This window comes from Phascolarctos cinereus, unplaced genomic scaffold (assembly GCF_003287225.1).
Source record: "Phascolarctos cinereus isolate Bilbo 61053 unplaced genomic scaffold, phaCin_HiC Scaffold_7;HRSCAF=346, whole genome shotgun sequence".
Classification (NCBI taxonomy): domain Eukaryota; kingdom Metazoa; phylum Chordata; class Mammalia; order Diprotodontia; family Phascolarctidae; genus Phascolarctos; species Phascolarctos cinereus.
This window is the reverse complement of record NW_027556180.1, coordinates 56122338-56144571: the sequence shown is the minus strand read 5'-3', so window position 1 is coordinate 56144571 and position 22234 is coordinate 56122338. Positions and strand designations below refer to the sequence as shown.

The 22234-nt window shown below is 41.8% G+C and overlaps 1 protein-coding gene across 2 annotated transcripts in view; it reads right to left on the bottom strand.

Moving 5' to 3' along the window:
* Positions 1–16243, bottom strand: part of PID1 (phosphotyrosine interaction domain containing 1) — a 286570-nt gene extending 270327 nt beyond the window's left edge. The window contains exon 1 of one of the 2 annotated variants that reach the window (XM_020970966.2): positions 15721–16243. In XM_020970966.2, coding sequence (XP_020826625.1) covers positions 15721–15750 — 30 coding nt within the window. In that variant the 5' untranslated portion in view covers positions 15751–16243. The remainder of the gene's footprint in view (positions 1–15720) is intronic. The other variant, XM_020970965.2, reaches the window with a different exon arrangement.
* Between the last annotated feature and the right edge of the window lie 5991 nt (positions 16244–22234).

Below are 22234 nucleotides of genomic sequence, written 5' to 3'. Positions count from 1 at the left end.
AAATCTCACATGTGACCTTACTAACTATATGAATATGGGCAGAGTTACTTTATCTCTCAGACTCAGTTCCCTTACCTGTAAACTAGAGATAATAATAACTTCACGGAATCTTTAACTTCTCAAAGAACACAGCAACTGTTTCAACCTTTAACCTTTCTTGGCTCCTCACAGTTGATAGGACAGAAGCAAACAAGCTTTTATAAAGCACCTACTCTGCACCAGGCAGTGTGCTGAAAGCTGTACAAATATTTCACCTGATCCTCACAGCAACTCTGGGAGATGAATATACTGAGGCAGGCAGAGTTTAAGTGACTGGCTCAGGGTTATATAGCTATTAAGTGTCCAGGACTGGATTTGAACTCAGGTGTCCTGACGCCAGGCTCAGCAGTCTACCCACTAAACCAGGTAACTGCATCATTCTCTTTGTATACATTTTGTATCTACACACACACACACACACACACACACACACACACACACACACACTCCACCTCAGCCCCACCCACAGAATCAAGTTCCATTTCTGAATGGCTAGCATTTGTGTGGTCTGTCCTTCGTTCTCAAAGAGGACCATGACATCAGGAAGATGATGACATGAAATGCCAATGAATCGGATTTGAGTGAGGGAGGGCTGTGCAAAGTCACCACCCTCACTTTCTCCTCCATAGCCATCTGGGTCCAGTGGCCAGATACAGATCAAGAATACTGGAGATGGCCCAGGATGCAGTGGGAGATGTTGGCCTTTTTTAAGTTAAGGTCTTTCTCAGGTCTAACTTTAAGTGAGGCAACACCCATTCAAAGAATAGGTCTGTTTAAGTAGTGAGCCAAAGGATGGCCTTACACACAGCAGGCACACAGTAGTAGGCAGTTAATACATTTTTCTTGATTTCAAGTTGTTGTCATTCCTATCTCACAAAGCTGTTTCAATGAAATAAAAGTACTAAATGGCTGTTATTATCAACGATTATCCTTGTTTCTCCTGTATTTTTTTAGCATTTGAGGAAGAATAGAATAGCAAGTTGACTTAAATGAGCCTGGTTCTCACAGACTATCAAGTCTAACAGGAGGCTTGGCAGAATTAGTCTGAATGCATTTTCCAAACAAATGTTTAATCCTCTGTGCTGTCTGAGCATAACTGGGAAACTCGACCACAGAACCAATCTCTACTCTTGAAGGCGTCAGGCGGCATTCTTTGTCTTACTAAATCAGCAACTGGGTTGACAGCCTGAGATGACAGTGGCTAGTTTAATATAAGGTGTTATGCCAAGAGCTAAATGAAGAGGAGGAGAGAGAGACAGAGAAAGAGAGAGACTGAGAGAAAAAGACAGAGAGGGCTTTCTAGTTCTACTTGAGAGTATGGTTTTTGGTTAAGACAAAGGAAAATTAAAAAAATAAAAACAAAGGAAAATAAAAACAAAATTAAAAAAAGGATTTTTCCTTTCCCAATAATGCAAATCTCAATCATGGTACAGTGGAAAGGGAGCTGGGGCCAGAGCTGGAGGGATCTGAATCACAGCTCTGTTACTTACTACTGCTGTGACCTTAGACAAGACTCTGACCTTCTCTGGGTCTCAATTTTGTCTTCTGTAAAATAAAGGAGTCCTACACGGCAGCTGCTGAGTCCCTTCCAGAACTATCTTGATGGAATCTTAGGATCTGATAATAAGTGGGCGACAATTGAGCCCAGAAGCACCTGTTCTGCAAAGCTCCCCCTCTTCACCTCCATGCCTCCCTATTCTTACTCTTCATGTTCCTCTTCAATGTAGGGAAGAATAGCAACATTGCTGTATTCAGCTGTTATTGCACATAGGGAGAATCACATTGGCATAAACAAGTGCATCCAGAAAAGATTTTTGCATTAAAATGCTCCAAACAGGAAATGCTACCCATCTGTGTCATAGGCCAATAGCTACCAACTCTGTTCTTTGGGGAGGCTCTTCAGAACAAATTACAAAGGAAACCACTGGAACAGCTGTCCCCACAATCATAGGTATTACCCGACAGGCCCCCGGGGCCCTGTACCATAGGCAGAGTGGTGCTAAAAGTTGACTTTGGGGAGTCAAAACACTCTCAGCATTCTTTAACCGGTGAAATAAAAATGGTAGGGTAAGATTCCGGTGAACAGTAGATTATAGTCATTCAACCAACAGGCCTGGAATTGCAAAGGATCTTTCTGGAAGGATGTGGCATGAAAGGATTAGGGAGGATCTAGGCAATGAGGAAGGGCTCAATTTAACCAATCCCTGGCCCAGGTCCAAGCACACACAACTTTATCCCTCCTGATAAAGATGGAGAGAGAAAGGAAAGCAGGGAGGGAGAAACAAATTCCCAGTCTCTTGATTCTGATGCAGATCTCTCTCATGGCAAGAAACAAAAGCTTTGTAACAATGCTCATTCCTAACTCAAGTTCATAAGGACTGTTATGCTATAATTCATCACCATACCCTGTACCAGGCTTATACATTTGGCAAGAATAGCATGTCTTTTATCTCTACTTGGTGTTTTTTTCCATGCCTGGGATGGGACAGGGGGCACTATTTCACTGAAATCAGGAACTCCTGATAAGGAACACCCCCCCAGTAATTAATAATAATTCCTAGACTATCACTTCTTCAGTTATTTCCCAAATGATGCATTACACACACACACACATACACACACACACACACACACACACACACACACACACACACACACACACACACACTCACTTAGTTTCCAGTTCTTTGCCACCACAAAAAAGAATCGCCATAAACATTTCCCTCTTTCTTTGAACTCTCTGGGGTTTAAGCGTAAAAATGGTATGGCCTGGTAAATGAGTATGCATACATTAGTGACTTTCCCGGCATAGTTTGGACCCCAGAATGCCTTGCCTGTGATAGCTGGGTGGTAGTAGAGCACTGGATATGAGGTCAGGAAGATCTGAGTTCAAATCCAGCATCAGACACTTACTAGCTGTATAGCCCTTGGAAAGGTCACTTAAATGCTTTATGCCTTGGTTTCCTCAACTGTAAAATGGGATAATAATATTACCTACCTACCAGGGTTGCTGTGAGGATTAAATAAGATGACATTTGTAAAGGGGTCAGCCAAGTGCCTAACACTTAGTAGGTGCTTAATAAATGCTTGTTTCCTTACATCCTGTGGTTATACAACAGAAATAAGATCTGAACCCAAACATTCCAGACTTCAAGTCCTATAATATTCCTTGTTCTGTGAACAAAACAATATCCAACATGGAGAAAAGTAACAACTAAGAAAAAAAATGACCCAACTACTAAATAGTCAGGATTCCCCTGGTCACTCACCACCTACCAGACTATTCTGGAGCAATCAGTCCCAACAGGGCTGCAGGAGCTTTCGGCTCTTGGCCTGAGTCAGGAAAGAGGAAATAGGCAAGGGCTGCTGCCCGGGAAACTGGGCCTTAGTGGTCAGGAATCGGGGTTGGCTTTGCTGCAGGAGTCCAATCTGCCTCTGGCCTCTGTCTTTATGCAGAGGCAGCGATCGTCTTTCTCATCCCTTCATGAAGTGTTAATTACATAATCAACTATCTCATAAAGCTAATAATTACTATATTTCTCAGAGGCCTTCTCTTTATTTAAGGGACATATGTTATAATACTTATTAGAGCATTCTCTCTTTCTCTCTCTCTCTGTCTCTCTGTGTATCTACAACTGTCTCTGCCTCTCTCTCTCTCTCTCTATATATATATATATATAATATATTATAAATGCATATTTTATATATATATACATATATATATATATGTATATTATATTTCTGCCTTCATCTCTGTTTTTGGTTTTCTTTCTGTCTCTCTTGGAGTTTGTCTCTCTGTTTCTGTCTCTGCTTTTGCCTGTCTCTGTTTCTGTCTCTCTCTCTCTCTATGTCTGTCTCTCTCTTTCTCTTTGTCCCTGTCTATCTCTGGCTGTCTGTCTCTTGTTTCTCTCTATCTGTCTCTCTCTCTGTCTCTCTGTGTCTCTCTGTCTCTGTCTCTCTCTTTCTCTCTCTCTCTCTCTCAAAGAAAAGTGCATTAGGTTAACCCTGCTTCTGAGGGTTCATTCATCAAAAGTTTCAGGTGGATGACTTATCAGTCAAGTGACAGAGCAACCATGCCTGTAGAGCTGGAAAGCAAGGGCTGGAGCTACCACATAGTCAGAGTGATGGTGGTGAAAAATTAAAGTACGCAGTCAGCTCTGGGATTAACCACCCCAAGGGGAGGAGAACAATGGCCCCAATCCTTTGGCATGGCCACTCTGCAGGACAACAATAACAATAGAATTTACACAGCACTTAAAGGTTTACAAAGTACTATATAAATATCATCTCATTTGATCCACAAAACAACCCTGGGAGCTAGGTATTATAATTATGATCTCCATTTGATTGATGAGGAAACTGAAGCAAGCACAGGGTAAGTGACTTGCCCAGGATCACACAGCTAGTAAGTGCCTGAGACCAAATCTGAACTCGGGTCTTCCTGACTCCAGGAGAAGGGCTGTCTGCCGACCAGGATCTAGCTGGAAGACAGGAAGCCCTGATGTGGGAAATCAGATCACAACCGCCAACCAGTGAAGTGATACAGCACCAAGAACATACCAAATCATGTGGCTCATTCATATGTGAATAATCAAGTGGTAGTCATAAAATTGATAAGAGTCTTGCAGATAAGTACCAAGAACTTTACTAGCCTGTAATTATTTCTTTCTTTTGGGGTCTGGGGAAGGAGACAGAGAAAGTGAGTAGAAAAGTAGATTTCCACCCAAAAGTAAAATATTCTTCGTGTTTTGACCGGAAGTAGCTCTTGTGAATCTGATTTTAAAGTAACATGTTATCTTCATTAATCATCCAAAAGCTTACTGGCCCAGATTTGTGTTTGTTTGCCGGGCAGAAGGAGGGACAAAGAGAGTCAATGAGGAAGAAGACTTGTTTTCCACTTAGGGCTTAGCACAGTGCCTGGCACATAGTAAATGCTGAATAAATGCTTGTTTCCTTCCTTTTTAAGGTGAGATAAAGAGCATCATTATTCTTTACTCTTTCCCTGGGAGAAGGTGTTTGCAAGTCTAATTTTAAAATAACATTGTATCTTCATTTATATGTAGTTCCCTGACAGGAACTTAAATAAATGGCATGGTGCAAAAATCAAACCAAAGTATATGAGAAGATAAGAAAAGAAAGAACAAAAGAAGTTGGGTTGGGGTTCCTTCCCTCCCACATCCCCCTTCACCAACCAGTATGACAGTTTTCTTATAGTTTTCACCAACTGTTCATTCCTATCTAGGATACAGGAAGCCAAGAACCGTCGGAATTTAATTCAATTCCATCTGAAATGGATTCATTGAGCATCTATTCCATGTCAGGCACTGTGCTAGGCTCTGGAGATAATAGAGAGAGAAATAAAACATTCTAGTGTGGTACAGTGGAAAGAACATCAGATTTGTTGTCCAAGGACCTGGGTTCAAATCCCTACTTGTCTACTTCTAACCTGTGTGATCTTGGGCACATACCTTAGCTTCGCAATGCAATGCGTAGGTGTCCTGATCTACATAATGAGGGATGACCTCTTAGATGACCTCTAAGGACCCTTCCAGCTCCAAGCCTATGATCCTATGACTCTGTCCTGCAACAGGGCAACACCATGTCCCAAGACATATTCAACGTTCAAACGTGCTGTGCTCAGCAAACATAAACTTAGATAATTAGCGCCTCCATCCTGGTTTTTAAAGGTTATTGCATTCAGTAAATTAAACCTTCCTGCAAAGCAAGCCAGAGATTGAAAGGAGAAAGGAAAGCCTCACTCAGAAGACAGCCCTAGTTAGACATCACAGCACCCACCAGAGCTTATTATTAAACACAGCCAGCAAGCCAGCTTCATCATTAGACACAGGGCTGTTCAGTACTGCATTCTAGGCAAGATTTAACATAGGAAAATTCAAGTCTTGACTAGCGGGGACTTGAGCCTTAGGTTCATCTACTCTAGAGGTGACAGTTACTGGCTGAATTAAGGGAGACATTTTCATAAATGAAGTGACCCTTGGCATTTCTAGGCAGCAACTATTAGAAAGCCCTACTAATTGAGATATTCCTGGCACATGCCTTCTCCCTTCCCCCACTTGTCATCAAGGCAAAAACAGGATCCCCACATAGAGGAATGTTAAAGCCATGATTCAAGATGCATGAGCATTTGGAGCTGGGCAAGATCCATCATTCTCACTGCATGTGCATGAAGCAGGACCTAGTATCTCAGCAAGGGTTAAAATTTTCCAAAGAACAAAAATGGTCTGTGCCCTTTCTCTGATGCTTTTGGTGTGGGTCCTGGGTCTGTGGTAAAGAGCAGGATGACAACTCCAGGGCTCTAGCCATGATTGGTAACCAACTCAGGATCCACAGAAAAATGCCCATATAAACAAGCCCTGCCTATGTCTTTAGATAAACATCTCAATCATCTCTCCTTGTTCTATTTGAAGTCTTGGTTCCACAGGACCCCACAGAAGCACACTGTCATCCAAATCAGTTTTTCTGGGCAACTTTTATCTGCTAACCATAAATAAGTCCTCTAACTGCTATGCATGGACTAAAAGAGCCTGGTGGCACACAGCCAGATGTCTTTGGACTGTGATGTTTTGCATGAACCATTCTTCTGCTAGCATGTCTAACTGAATAAAGGGTAAGTCTACACCAGGGATTAGGAAAAGGAGGAGGGTATATAGACTAGGGCCATAAAACAAAATCCATGAGCCGTATGACACCCAAAGATAACATAATACTATATCAAAACCTCAGAGTAGGTAATAAGGAGCAGAGGATTGGTGATTTCCTTGGAATGCTTAGTAATTTATAGATCATTTACAAATAACTTTTGCTGACTAATCCACAAAAATAAACAGAGAAGTAGATAAGTGTTTATTGAGGAGGCAAGTGGGGCTCTAGATTATCAATAATTCTAAGTTTTCCTCAGAAAGTCATCTTCACAATCACCATGTTTCCTTGCACCTTCAGGATAAATAAGCTAAAAAGAATATCAGCAAAAATCTACATAGCTACTTGGTTGAAAAACTACTCACCACTTGTAGCGGGGCTAATGATTGTTTGAGAGTGAGTCTTTTGCCAAAATCCAAATCAGGATGTTTTTTATGAACTAGGCCATAGATTGGTTCCAAAAGTAACTGTTGTTAACAACAATTGGGTATCCACTTTGGATAAATATCAAGTACTTTGACTGAAGACATTGCCAAATATCTCTTTAAATTTCAGCCGATGCACAATGCAATGGCTTACTGCCTCAAGAGTTGTATCTCACTAGGACTGGTAACAGGACTTCTTTGTCTACCTTTGCTATGGTAGCCTTCTCAAGGAATTCACAGTGGTGTCCTTGACCTTAAGAGTCCTTAGTTGCAATTTGGGGTGTTAACAAAACCATCATTTTATGTCTGGATAGTACTTTCAAGTCTTCAAAGTACCTCTTCATACATCTGTCTCATCTAATTCCCCAAACAAGCTTTTGCGTCCTGCTGGCCCTGCCCAAAAGTAACATTTAACGTTCTATTCCCATGTTAAAGTTGAGGACAACAAGACTTGTGAGAGGTCCACTGATCTGTGCAACATCAGATAGCTAGAAAGCCCCAGATTCTAGCTCTTTCTGATTTCTCTCAAATCCATTGCCCTCAGTTCCTGAAGAAGCTAATCCACTCAGCCTTGGAACTCTCTCCCCAGAACTGAGCTGCCTTGCCTGGGGTCTTAATAAGCATAAACTTGCCTGGTACATTACATTGTGACTATCCTAGACCAAGAGACATCCATACCACCTGGTAATTTGACCCATCCCTGTCACTTTCCACCTCTTCTGATGTGCATAATAAACCAATCAATGCTGCCATCGCTATGGGGAAAGGTGCATTGATTTACTCACCATCTTAGAGATTCCCCAGATCAAAACTCCCTTTCCTGGGTACCACTTCCCTTTACATGTTGTCACCACTATTAAAATAGAAGCACCTTGTACCTGCATAGATAGTGCTTACCATGGTACCTAGAACATAGCATTTAATACATTTTTTCTATCGTTCATTTATTTTTCATGATCTTTCTACTAACCACACTTTCAGAAGGTGCCTTGGTTCCTGTTTTTCTTTAGGATATAGAGGTCAGAGGACCACAGAATTTGAGATCTAGACTTAGAAGGGATGTCAGAGGCCATGCAACCCAACCCCTTCATTTCACAGATGAGGAAACAGGGCCAGATAAGTTAAGTGACTTGTCCAATGTCACACAAGTAGTAAGTGGCAAAGCAGGATTGAGAACCAGGGGTCCTCTGACACTAGAACAAGAATAACTCTACCAATTATGAGCCCTATGAAATACTTCCCTGGGTTTTAGACACATGCAGCTTCAATGTACAGCAGCTAGATGGCACCCTACTACACAGAGCAGCAGCCTGGGAATCAGAAAGACTCACCTTTATGAGTTCAAATTGGCCTCAGATACTAGCTGTGTGACCTTGGGCAAGTCACTCAACCCCGTTTGTCTCAATTTTCTCATCTGTAAAATGAGCTGGAGAATGAAATGGCAAACCATTCCATTATCTTTGCCAAGAAAACCCCAAATGGGGTCACAGAGTCAGACACAATTGAAAAACAAAGCTTCACTGTCCAGCTGCCTCTATGAAAGGTAGTCTTTGATTCTGAGTTTCACCATTTTCTACTACCATTGCAGAGGCAGGGGCGGGGTGGAGGGGAGGAGAATCAGATTCTTCCTTTTCCTTTGATCAGTTTTCCTTTACTTCCTCTCTTCCTTTTTTTAATGTTCACTGGGCTTGAGGCACCTCAAATTTGGCAGTATTATTTCACAGCCAATTGGGCTTCATCTAATTCTCCTTACTGGGTATTTCAGAGGATGGAGCAAAAGCATAAGAGATACCAGACTATATCAAGTCAATTCTTCAACTAAATATTGGAAACTAAGCAGGAGGTGACTAAGCATAGAGTGGAAATATTCAATCAATGAACTAGAGTTACTACTTGTTCTAGTGTCAGAGGACCCCTGGTTCTCAATCCTGCTTTGCCACTTACTACTTGTGTGACATTGGACAAGTCACATTCTATGTACCAAGTAGTATGTTAAGTTGCTAGGAATACAAAGTAAAAAATGAAATAATCTATGCCCTCAAATTTGGGGGGGGGTTGGGATTTGAGGAGGTTTGGGTGGTAAGAAATAACCATATACATATATAAACACTTACACGGCCAAAAATACAATCGTGCATCTTTTGAAGCCCCAAAACTATAATTTTAGTTCTGTGAATAGACTTCAAGGAGTCTACAAACTTGGATGGGTGGAAAATTGTATCTTTATTTTCAATAACCTTTAACTGAAACTTAGCATTTCTTTCAATTATTCAAAACTATTATTCTGAAGAGGGGTCCACAAGCATCATCAGGCTGCCAAACAGGTCCAGGACACAGGAATGACAAAGAACCCCTACTCTAATTAATTAGCTGATGTGATGGCTTAACTTCCTACCAGAACTACTAAGGAGCAAAGCAGGAATAATCTGAATTTCTTCCCTCCCCAACCCACCCCACTCTTAGAAGTGCTAATGAACAGCAAAAGGAAATTTAAAACAGAAGGGGGGGGCAGGGTAAAGGGATAGGGAGGAGCCTGGGAAGCAGGTTCCTTGGAAAACTAAAAACTAATTCCTGGGAGAAAATTCTCATTCCACAGAATGAGAATTTATTCCTACAGAAGATATTGTTCAGTCCCATGGAAGACATGGCAAACAACTGTACTAGAGGTGCAAAGGGGGATGGGGTATGGTGGACCCTAATCCAAGCTCTGTCATTGGGTCAGGTGATCTGTGGGAAGTCTCTGGGACGGCTTCCTCATTTGTAAAAATCAAAGGGATTAAACCAGATGGTTCATAACATCCCTTGAGCTATGAAGGTGCATGATTCTCACATACCTGGTAAGAAGGATCATGCCTCAAGGTGTGTAAGCTGTCAGTGACTAAGACACCATCTTTGAGCAGGTGGAAAACGACACAGAAAGATCACTAGACTTTGTGTCAAAAGACTGTCTGTGTGACCTAACTCAAATCATTCAATGTCTCTGAGACTCAGTTTCTTCATATACAAAATGAGATTAAAAATACTTGAAGTACCTACTTCCCAGGAATGCCACTAAAAACAATAGGGAAAATGTATCTGAAAGGGTTCTCACAATAAATCATGATAATAATCATAATAATGGAATTTATGTCATGCTTTAAAGTTATAAAGCAAAAACTATTCTCATTTGATCCTCATCACAACTCTGTATAGGAGGTGCTATTGTTATCCTCATCTTACAGATAAGGAAACTGAGGCTTAGGAACATCAAGTGACTTGCCCAAGCTTACATAGTTAATAAGATTCTGAGTCAGGATTTGAATTCAGAGCTTCCTAACTCCAGGTCCAGTAGTCTATCCACTAAGTTACCTTAGCTGCTTCTAAAGCAGTTTAAAACACTCTTTCAATGGAGGCTTTAATATCTAAAGGATGTGAAATGTCATCAGTATAGACATTCCTTTTACATTTCCTCCATAACTTAGGAAATAGTTAAGAGTTGCTTTGGGCAAAGTTTTCATCAGCCCAGAGTCACTCTAGAGAAGAGCCTCTCAACTCAGAGAAGCCAGTTTTACAATCAATAAATAAACATTTACTAAGAGCCTGAGATATCAGGCACTGTGCTAAGTGCTAGGGATACAAAAAGAGGCAAAAGATAGTCCTTGCCCTCAGGGAGCTTACAGCCTAATGGGGTAGACCTGTAAGCAAATACAAAGCAAGCTACATACACGGGATAAATAGGAAATAATTAAGAAAGGAAAGGCACTAGAATTAAGAGGAATTGGCAAAGATTTCCTGTAAATGAGATTTTGTTGAGACTTAAAGGAGACCAAGAAATCCAGTAGATGGAGTTGAGGAGGGAGAGAATTCCAGGCATGGGGGACAGCCAAAACAACAACAAAAAAAAATGCCAGCAGCCAAGAGATGCAGAGTCTTATTTATGGAACTTGCAAGGAGGCCAGTGCCACCGGATCACATAGTACATGGGGAGGAGTAAGGTATAAGAAAACTAGGGGGGGAGGGGCAGCTAGGTGGCGAAGTGGATAGAGCATTGGCCCTAGAGTCAGAAGGACCTGAGTTCAAATTTGGACTCAGACCAAACACTTGACACTTACTAGTTGTGTGACCCTGGGCAAGTCACTTGACCCCAATTGCCTTAAAAAAAAAAAAGAATACTTGGTTTAAACTACGTGCAAGTTACACTCTCTCAGTATCACCAACTCTCAAGGATTGTAACTTACAGCAAGTTGTGTAAATGTAGCAGTGGAGGGAGTTTCCACATTGAGAGTGTCCCTTAACTGTTGAAATAGCATATCTGAACCAATAAGGTGTCATGTTATGTGCCAAGGATTTAAAAAAAAAAAAAGAACAGCATTTCCCCTCCCCTCAAAGAGGCTACTGTGGCAGGAATAGGGGAAGTGGGAAGGTTATATATTCCACATATCCCTAGGTCTTACCAAAATTACTCTGTTGGCCCTTCTCCTCCACCCTTTATTCCTTTGTTAGTCTCCAACATTATATAGATAGTAGGGTCACTAAAGAAATAGCCAAGAGACAATACTCTCTATAATTGCAGTTAACTGTACCCACTTTCTCTGCAGGTTCAAAATCACAAGTCAATTTACTTCTAAGGGACATATTTTTTTCCAATGATAACTACAAAAGTCATATAGATTTTAGTCTACCCAGGACAGCATCAAAGATAGGGATCTTTCCTCTATAAAAATTAGGGCTTTGAGTTATTTAAAGGAAGGAAAGGGAAACTATTTACTTTCTTAGGAAAATGCTTCATTCGATTCTTCTTTCAACAATTCATAATCCTTTGGGTTCCTCCAAGCCAAAATTCATTGTGCGTGATAGAAGGTGAACAGGAAAGCAATCATGTTGTCATTCAGAAGAAGGATGAGCTTGGTATTTAAGTGTTCACAACCATTTTTAATCATGTTATATTTTTAGTTGGGGTAACTTCCACTGAGGGCAGGAGTGAGGAGCTCAGGAGGCTGGGCCAAGTTAAAATCCAAGGCAGCAGATGAACTTGAGGCAGTGTGCGTGACTGAATGGGAAATAACCCAGCAGAGGAAGGGTCATGGTTAAGGCAACAGGTCTCTTTGCCTGTTCATGTGCCCAGGGGAAAAGAGCTAAACCCCAAGTCTGAAAACATAACCATTACACTCCTTGGCAAAGAGATTGGCAAGAGGAACAACAAAAACAGATCAAGGATTCCACCCCCCGGGCCAGGATACAAGTTGCTGGATTCAAATAATAAAGACCTCGTCAAAGTTGGCTGTCAGTTCTCATCAGCACTCTGCCCAGTCAACTCTCTTGGACTCAACTACCAGAGAAGTAAAAAATCTTTAAACTGACGTCTAACCAAGAAAAGGAATAAAAGAAAATGGTTAGTTTTGGTTTTTTCCCCTCTTCTTTCTGGATATTTGGTCTAGAGACTACAAATTGATTTCCCTATCCCACAAGGGAGCTCTCTATTTCCTCAGTTCCTCTCCTTCACTTTGGCCCCTCTGAATATGTATGTTTGGATTAAATATTAATTAAGTATGTTTGAGGGGACAAAGAGGGCTCTTTCACTGGGGCCTGAAAGGACAGAGACATGCTGGGGCTCTGGTTTACAGAGATAGAAGGCTGTGGATCATCCAAACTTGTCCACCTGGGCCATTCTCTTTGTGAAGAATTCTGGGCACAGGAAAGCATCCTGCTGCCTCAGGGACCTGGGGGGACAAGTTTTTGGGTTTTTCCCCTGTATTATAGTGTTTTCTGTGCCAATAAATAATTTCAAAAAAAAATAAAGGGGCAATGTAACAAAGGGAACCACAATCCACCACAAATTTGATCTTGTCACTAGCAAAGTCTTTATATCCCTCCCCTCACCATAAATTGTCCCCCTCCACCTCCAAAAAAATTGTTTAAGGGTCCCTTCGAAAATAAGAATCTGATTAAAATTTTCTTTTATCCATCATATCATCTTTAGAACTAGAGGGTTAGTTAAGGTTATACTTTTATTTATCTTCAGAGAATTTTATATTCAGGGACTGTCATGTTAAGTCCTGTGTCACTAAATAGCTTTCAACCAAGACAGTTCTAATCCACAGTGAACTGTATTGTTGTCCTAGCTAAGGAAGGCATAAAGCATATTTTATCCCTCATATATTTCAAGGGACCACTTCAAAATGAAATATATGTACTGCAAGCACAAATCATTCTAGAAATCATTCCAAACAACACATTTGTACATTTCATAGAAAAGAAAGTGGATATTTCTAGTAAGGGAATATCACCATGTAGAGCACAAGCCAGGAGAGTTTGCCTGCCAAGGGTCATGTACTTTGGAGCTCACACACTTTCCTAAGTAAAACAGGCCGGGTAGAAATAACTTAAATAGACAAAAATTCAAAAATTCAGAAGCGCAAAAACACCCAGCCATGGGAAAAGCATCAAGGACTGTAGCAATTGCCTCCACAAAGGTTCCCGAGAGATGGTTCATTCAGGACATTAATGATACACAAAAAAAGGACCCCCTAAGAAGGAAGAAGGAGAAATCCATGCCAATGTACATACCCACTACACTACTGTGGTGGAGACACAATGGGACTAACACGCTATCCTTAAACAGCACTTCCTCTAGTCTAGAATCAGAGGGCTCTGGATTCAAATTTTACCTCAGTCATTTGCTGTTTGACTTGGAGCAAGTCACTTAATCTTATCTGAGCCTCTGTGTGTGTGTGTGTGTGTGTGTGTGTGTGTGTGTGTGTGTAGGTATGCCTATATAAATATTTATGTGTCTATATATACATTTATTTATATACATACACATGTGGATTGTATATATAGATATAGCGACATCAACCTATACATGGCATGTATGTGGTATATATGTGATATATGCACATACAAACACACATATATACCCAATGTTTATCCTTGGAGAAGTTCAGCTGAATGAAGCCCTTCACTGCAACTTGTTGCTGAATAAGGCCCAGCATAGAAAAATCTGGTAAGGGGAACCCCTCTCCCACTGATAAGAAGTCTAGTTTTCCTTTGAAATGATCACTCAACGGGTGTTTATTAAGTACCTACATGAGGCTCTTGGCAAGCAATGGGGACACAAAGACAAGAATAAAACTGCTTCTACCCTCAAGAAGCTTACATTCTATCAGGAATAATAGCAGGTATAAATATAAGTAAATACAGAATACCTAAAACATAAATACAGTCTGCACCAAGACTTTTGGGACACCCTTTGGAAGAAAATGGAGTGGGGAGGGTGAAAAAAAGCAAGAAAAAGACTCACTGGTTTCTGGTTATTTTATTCATTTTGTTGTTGGATTTTTTTTTTCTCCTTTAAAGTCAAATACTGAAGCTCTTGGCATGTCCATTCCCTTTTTCAAAGACTAACTCGACAATGAAATATCAGGCTTAAACTATGTTTGGGTATCCTCTCCCCCTACTAAAACAAAGTAACTTGTTGACACTATCTCCAAGGGTCTCAGGTCTTCCTAACCATTTTCGATTGTGACAGATATTTGGGGGTTTTGATTTTTTTTTTTTTTTGCCACTTCCACAATCCTTCGGAGTCTACTATTAGACAATGTTGCTCCAGGCCTGCCAAAAGTTTGTCTGGGAGATTCTGTAAATTTCATCTGGTAATTGATCTACCTGTCCATCTGGAGAATATTTAAGAGCTAACGGCAGGAGTAGAAGCCAGCAGCAAGGGCAAGCCGGAGACCTCAATGTGTGTCAATGCAAGCTCCTCGCTGAAACCACCACACTTGTCCAACTTTCAGCCAGTGCCCAAATGCCCCTTCCCTCCCGTTTCCTCCTGCCTCCCACCCCCAACTCCCTGGCACCGGAATGTAAGTCAAACGCAGTTAATGCCTGCTTGCAGTTCAGCTCGTGTCAATGAAAACTTTTGAATGCTAAGGGGATGACCCAATACCTGACCTAGTCCAGGCTGCTCTTAACTTCTGACTTGCAGAAGACGGAAAAGAAGGGAAAGAGGGAATGGCCAAAAACCAGAAACAAATAACATCACGTTACCAAGCTAAACAGCTTGAGTGTGTGTATGTGTGCTTTTTTTTTTGTAATTATATTGGCAAAACGGATGCTTTCGCAAATCATCTGTTCTGTCTTTCCTGAAGGCAGAAAAAAACATCTGGATTCAAGAAACCTAACCCCAGACCAGTAAATTCTGTCAGTGGAATGCAATTTAAAAATCTCTGGAAAGAAAGTCCTATTCGATATACAGCACACGCACATACACACACACACACACAAACGCACACACAGCGCCCACTAAAAGTTGTGTAAAGAAAGAAGCCCCTCGGCCTCCACACACACACACCCCTACCTTTATCTCTCTGGGTCTATTTCATCATCCACAACAAACACTGATGAGGTGCGTGGCCCCTACTGAGCTGGTAGAGGCAAGCCCCAATCAACCCATCTTACATGGTTTTTATGAAACAAATGTAGCATTTGAGCCCAGGATCCATCCCCCGTAATTACGGCTCCGTTTGCTTCTTTTCCTGTGCTTTCTCTATCTCTCCCCTCTCCCTTCTGCGCGCCCAGTCAAGCAAACCCCGTCCGGTCTCCCTCCCTGCTTGCTTACCTGCAGTCTCTCGGTTGCCGGCTGCCACATATTTTGACCCTTTGGGATAGGGCAGAGAAGAGGCGCAGGAAAACACTGTTGATTTGCGATTGGAAGCAGCGGAGGGGCTGGGGGCGGGGGTCTTGCTTACATCTGCTTTTCTGGGTTAGTGGGCAGTGCGTTCTGTCCCTAACCAAGCAGCAGGAACAGCCACCCGTGTGGGAGAAGGGAGGGACCGGGCTCGAGGATAAAGGCAGGGAGAGAGAGGAGGAGGAGGAGGAGGAGGAGGAGGAGGAGGAGGAGAGAGAGCTTGGGATCCGGGTCCCAGCAACTTGTGGAGGCGGTCGCGCCACCGGCTCCTCTGCCGAAGGAGCTAAACTGTCCTATTGCACCAGTGAGTGGAATGCTGAGCTCCGCCTGCGGCCCCCAAGTGCAGATGCAACAGCGGCGGCGGCAGCGGCGGCGGCGGCGGCGTCCTGGCTGCTCGCCCCTCCCCCATGGCCCGGGTAGTGCGAAATCCTCCTACTCGAGACCAAAACCTGCCCCGGCTACTGAGCATGCCCAGTTCCTCCGCGAGAGCTACATGCCTTCATCCTGTGCTGATTTCTGCTGCCACCGGCGAGGGAGGGGAAGGAGGGCTCTCCCTGGGGAAAGGAAGCATCTGGTGCCACCCCCGAGGCTGGCAATGGGTGGAAGCCGGTGGTGAGGGGCGGCGAGGCCAGGAGAGGCTGGGCACGGTGTCAGCCACAGGGCTCCCACAGGTGCCCGAGGGAAATCCGAGGGTACACGTTGGTGAGCAGACTGGAATAGAGGGGACAGGAACCACGTTAGGGCAGACGCAGACGGACTGGACAGCGAGCCTTAAAGATCATCTCATCCATCCACCCCACTCAGCAGTGGGGAGTACAAGAGGCTGGGATAGTGAGGTTTTGGAGTCTTGAATTTGCCTCTCGGCTGACTAGTTGTGTGATCCTGAACAAGTCCCATCACTTAACCTCTGAACCCCAGCCGCGACATCTGTAAAAATGGACATTGTCCGGTGGTTGTGAGGAAAGGCATTTTGTTATCTCCAAGTTTACAGATGAGGAAACAGGCTTAGAGAAATTAAGTGATTTGGCCAAGGCCCCCCAACTAGTAAATGGCAAGGCTGGAAACTCTAATCCAAATCCAGTGATTTTCCACCACATTAAGTGTTGAAAGAGAATGCCCTTCACTTTCACCTCTTAGAGGCTCAGGTAACTCATGCAAAATGAGGAGGTTGTTACAGATCAATGGTACTTAACCTTTTTAGTTTGTTTGTTTCCTGGACCCCTCTGGCAGTCTAGTGAAGCCTATGTGTCCCTTCTCAGAATAATATATTCTTAAAGCATAAAATAAAATATATAGAATTACAGAAAGAACTATATTGAAATAGGTATCAGATTTTTTTTCCAAAAACAAGTTTTTGGACTCTAGGTTAAGTACCCGTGAAGTGGATGATCACTAAGGTACTTTCTGTGTCCTTATCTATGATCCTATGATCCTTCTTGTTAGAAGAAATATCAACCCTATATAATCATGCCCCTGTAGGGATGGTCCTGACAACTTCACTGGGATGTCTTTCTATTTATCCAACAATGGTTAGTTCTGGAAACTGAGTTAGGAAAACCTGGCTTCAAGTCCTACTTCTGACATTTACTATCTTTTTTTTTTTCCTTTGGAGGCAATAGGGATTAAGTAACTTGCCCAGGATCATACAGCTAATAAATATCTGAAGTCAAATTTGAACTCAGATCCTCCTGACTCCAGGGCCAGTGCTCCATCCACTATGCCACCTAGCTGCCCCTTGACATTTACTATCTGTGTGATCAAAAACAAACCTTTTTCAGTCTTAGTTTTTTCATCTATTAAATAAGGACAGAAATACTTATAGTACTTATCTCTGAGGGTTGTCCCGAGGCTCATAGCATATAGAAAGCCCAGAGATAAAATGTAAAGCCCTTTAAGCATCTCAGCTATTCTTTAAAGAACTTCTCCCATCCAGCTCTCTAGGGATTGCAGAGCAGTTAGGAAGCTGTGACCAGGGAATGTCAAGTAAAAGCACTTAAGAGCCAGAAGGTATCTTAGAGATCACTTGGTAGAATTCCCCCATCTTACACATTTAGGGTCATTTAGTTGAAATGTCATGCCCAGGTATTTCTGACAGAGCAAGAACTAAAATTCAGTTCTCCTAGGTCTTAATCCAATGTCATTTTGTTGTCATTGAGTTGTTTCAATTGTGTCCAACTCTTCATGACCCCATTTGGGGGTTTTCTTGACAAAGATACTGGAGTGGTTTGCCATTTCTTTCTCCAGCCCATTTTACAGATTAGGAAATTGAAGCAAATAGGGCTAATCGACTAGTCCAGGGTGCCACGGCTAGTAAATATCTGAGGCTGGATTTGAACTCAAGAAGATGAGTCTTCCTGATTCCAAACCCAGTGCTATATCCACTTAGCCACGTAGCTGCCTCCAGTCAGTTCTGTCCTTCATCTCTTCCTTGCCTCTGAGCTATCTGCATCTTTTTACTGACACTTAGGCCAGACTCAACCCAAATTGTCTTTCTCCGATACTCCAAAGGCCCTGTGAACAGCTAGGTGATGCAGTGGATAGCATGTTAGATCTAGAGTTAGGAAGACCTGCATTCTAATCCTGCCCAGATACTTCCCTTTGCCTGCCTTGGTTTTTTCAACTGTAAGATAAAATCCATCCTCAGATACTTACTAGCTGTGTGACCCTGGGCAAGTCACTTAACCCAGTTGGCCTCAGTTTCCTCATCTGTAAAAGGAGCTGGAGAAGGAATTGGCAAACCCCTCCAGGATCTTTGCTAAGAAACCCCCAAATGGGGTCACAAAGAGTCAGACATAACAGAACGACAACAGGCGCTTAATAAATGTTTGTTCCCTTCTTCTATATTAGCTCTTGTCAAAATGGACAAAAGTTGTCCTACTGCCAAGGGAAAAAAAAAAGCTGTCCTTAATACCCACTGAGTTGTTTGTGGGTTCCTCATGGTCCATAAATATGTCAGGTTGCTGTTCGGTCATTTCGGTCACATCTGATTCTTTGTAACCCCATTGGGGGTTTTCTTGGCAAAGATACTAGAGTAGTTTGCCATTTCCTTCTTCAGCTCATTTTATACAGAAGGAACTGAAGCAAACAGGGTTAAGTGATTTGCCCAGAGTCACACAGCTAGTAAGGGTCAAAGGCCGGGTTTCAACTAAGGAAGATGAGTTTTCCTGACTCCAGTCCCAACACTCCATTCACTGTGCCACCTAGCTGCCCTAAACATATCAGGTTCCCATGTGAATGAATATTATTCCTAAATGCAAATGAACTTACAGGTAATGTAGTTTAAAAAATATTGGATTTGAATTCAGTCCCCTCTACACACACACACACACACACACACACACCCACACACACACCCTAGCTGTGTGATCCTGTTCAAGTCACTTAACCATAAATCCATAAGTTCTAGAAAAGGTGAGAATCTATACTGGTAAAGGAAACTGCTCACCAGATCCTCCCTACAGTGACAAAATCACGGGTCTACAAAGCACTTTACGTACTCTCATTTAAGTTTGATGGCAACCCTATAAGATAAGTACCACTAGTGTTGTTTTTCCAGTTTCACAGAATAAGAAATTGAGGCTCAGAGAAACTAAGGGCCTCATTGCAGGTAAGTTTCCAAAAACAAGGTTCAAACCCAGCTCTCCTGACTCCTCAAGCAAATGATTCTGTCTAGGTTCATTTCTCATCAGTTGGACTAGCTGGTTTCTAGGTCACTTAGGACTCTAAATCCAATGAGCCTAGGATGTGATTTTTTTTAACCTGCTTTACACCTCACCAAACACATCCTGTAAAGCTAAAATATTGTTAACAAAGTGGCAGTGATGGCCCCTTTCCACCCTTTCCCCTCTGACTTGTATCTTGCTACAAAATGAGATGTCCTCATCTCACCCAAAATAGGGAATCTGATGATTAGAAACTTTTAGAACAGGAATTCTTAAAACAGGGTTCATGCGTAGATTTCATAGAGTCCATGAATGTAGATGAATAAAATCTTACCTATTTGTTTCTATATAGTTAGCTTATTTTGTAATTCTATATTTTTCTTTATGAATATAAAAGCATTATTCTGAGGATGGGTCCATAGGCTTTACCAGACTACCCAAGGGGTCCATGACCCCAAAAAGGTGCTTTAGAAGATTTGCTTTAGAAGACCCATCAGCCCAAATGGGAAGTCCATTGCCAAAGCTGGCTTTGGCCTCCAACTTTGCTGCTTACTGTTACTCCCCTTTTGTCTTTCCCCTTCCCCCACAGAAGTAGTATTTTAAACATCCGTGGGATGAGTTATCCACCTAAATTCAGAACATCTTCTCACCTCAGTATGTAATTAATTATTATGACTCAGTAATGCAACATTGAGTCCTCCACATGTTGCCTCTTTAGAAAACAGTCTTCTGTTGCCTTTTGACTCTTCAAATACACCAGTGAGCACAGGAAGCATGTTTCAGGCCAGATTTTAGCACTCTTCAATTACTTGCAGGACCAGGGCCCACAGAGCTTCAGATGGAAGGATGAAGGTGAGGATGAATGTGTAGATTGGGGCCAGGGGAGAACGGGTAGAGGAGAAAAAGGAGAAACTATGTTTTCCCAACTCATTTTCCCAAGGTTTCTCATTCATCAGAGTGATCTGTAATGGTGGGTGAGTGTAACAGAGACATCTACTGGCTAGACCTGTGACATGCTTCCTCATCTTGTAGAGATGTGGATTTTGACACCTAGGAACCATACTCTAAGGTATGAAACTTTGTAATTGCTGCTTAAGGCTATAAGTGGGTTTAAGTTAACAGAGTAGCCACTCTTGAATTAACTGATAAGATTTTTGATGTAATAAACATTAAATAACATATTGGAAGATGGGCACAATTCCACATATACACAGACTTGCACAAGTAGTTGTAATCTTGTTAAAACAAATACTATTACAACTACAACCACAAAAAAATTCCCTGTAACAAAAGTGGCAAAACACAGCTGACAGCTCACTTAATTCCAGAAATATTCAGTACAACAAAATCCCAGCACAACAAAATAATTGCTATAGTCCCTTGAATTTTTTAATAACAGGAATTAACTTTTATGAGGTTGATGATGATGATGATGATGATGATGATAGACATTCAAAAACTGTTTTAGGTTTTCAAAGCATTTTTCATCCATTAGCTCATGTGAGCCTCACAAAAACCCTGTGATATGCTTTATCAAGTCTTCTAAATTCATCTTCCACATCTCTTACTTCTCTAGTTCAAGCTCAAATTGCCTCTGCCCTAGCCCATTTTACAGATGAGGAATGTTGAGTGGTATCAAGAATAGAGCACTGGACTCAGAATCAGAAAGTCCCAGGTTAAAATCCTGCCTGAGACACTACTCATGGGAATTTGACATTTAACCTTTACAGCCTCAGTTTCATCATATGTAAAGTGAAGATAATAGCTACAGCATTGCATCATTTGCTTTGTATAAATTTCATGTTTATTTAAATACGTGTGTGTTATTTCCTTCAATAGAATCTAAGTGACTAGAGGGCAAGGACAATTTGCTTTTTATCCTTGTATCCTTATTGCCTAGCTGCTAGGTGGTAGCACATAGTGGGTGCTTAATAAATGCTTGCTGGTTCATTGATACCTCACAAGGTTGTTAGGAAAATCAAATACAAAATGTACATTGAGCACTATGTAAATGCCAATTGGTATTTTTATTGTTTTTAATCTCATTCTCTTCATCTAGTTCAATTGAGCTGTGAAAGAATCTTGGGCCAGACTGCTATCCTACTATATTCTGTGGGGTTTTCTGTTCTGCAGACTATTGCACAGGTAGGTAAAATGACCGATTTGGGGTAACTGAATAAAAGTATTAGGAAGTAAGTTCATAATCTGTAGGCTCCTATTAGCTGGGTCTGACAATGGACAAATCACTGGGCCTTAGCTTCCTTATATGTAAAATGAGGGAACTGGACTAAGTCTTTTAGCTTGTATTCCACATTCTCTCCCATCCCACATCCAATTGGTTATCAAGTCTTCTCAATTCAACCTCCAGAACATCACTTCTCCCTACTCACACCATAACTACTCAAGTTCAGGCTCAAATCACCTCTGACCTAGGCTATCAAAGTAACATCCTAAGTGGTATATTTGACTCAAGCCTCTCCCTTTTCCAATCCATCTCCAGTCATCCTCCAGAACATGTCTGATCATGTTACTCCCGTGTGCCCCAAAGCTCCAGTTAATTCTCATTGCCTCTCAATATAACGTACATTAATCCTCTTTATGTATTCTATGGTGTGGTCCAACTGACCTCTTTGCTGTTCTTTATACATGTTCCATGTCCTATTTCTATGCCTTGGTACAAATGTTCCCAAATACTAAGAGTACCTTCTTTCTTCTCTGCCACCCTTTACAATCCTCAGTTTTCTTCAAAGCTCAGCACATTTTCATTTTTCTGTTCCAAGTGT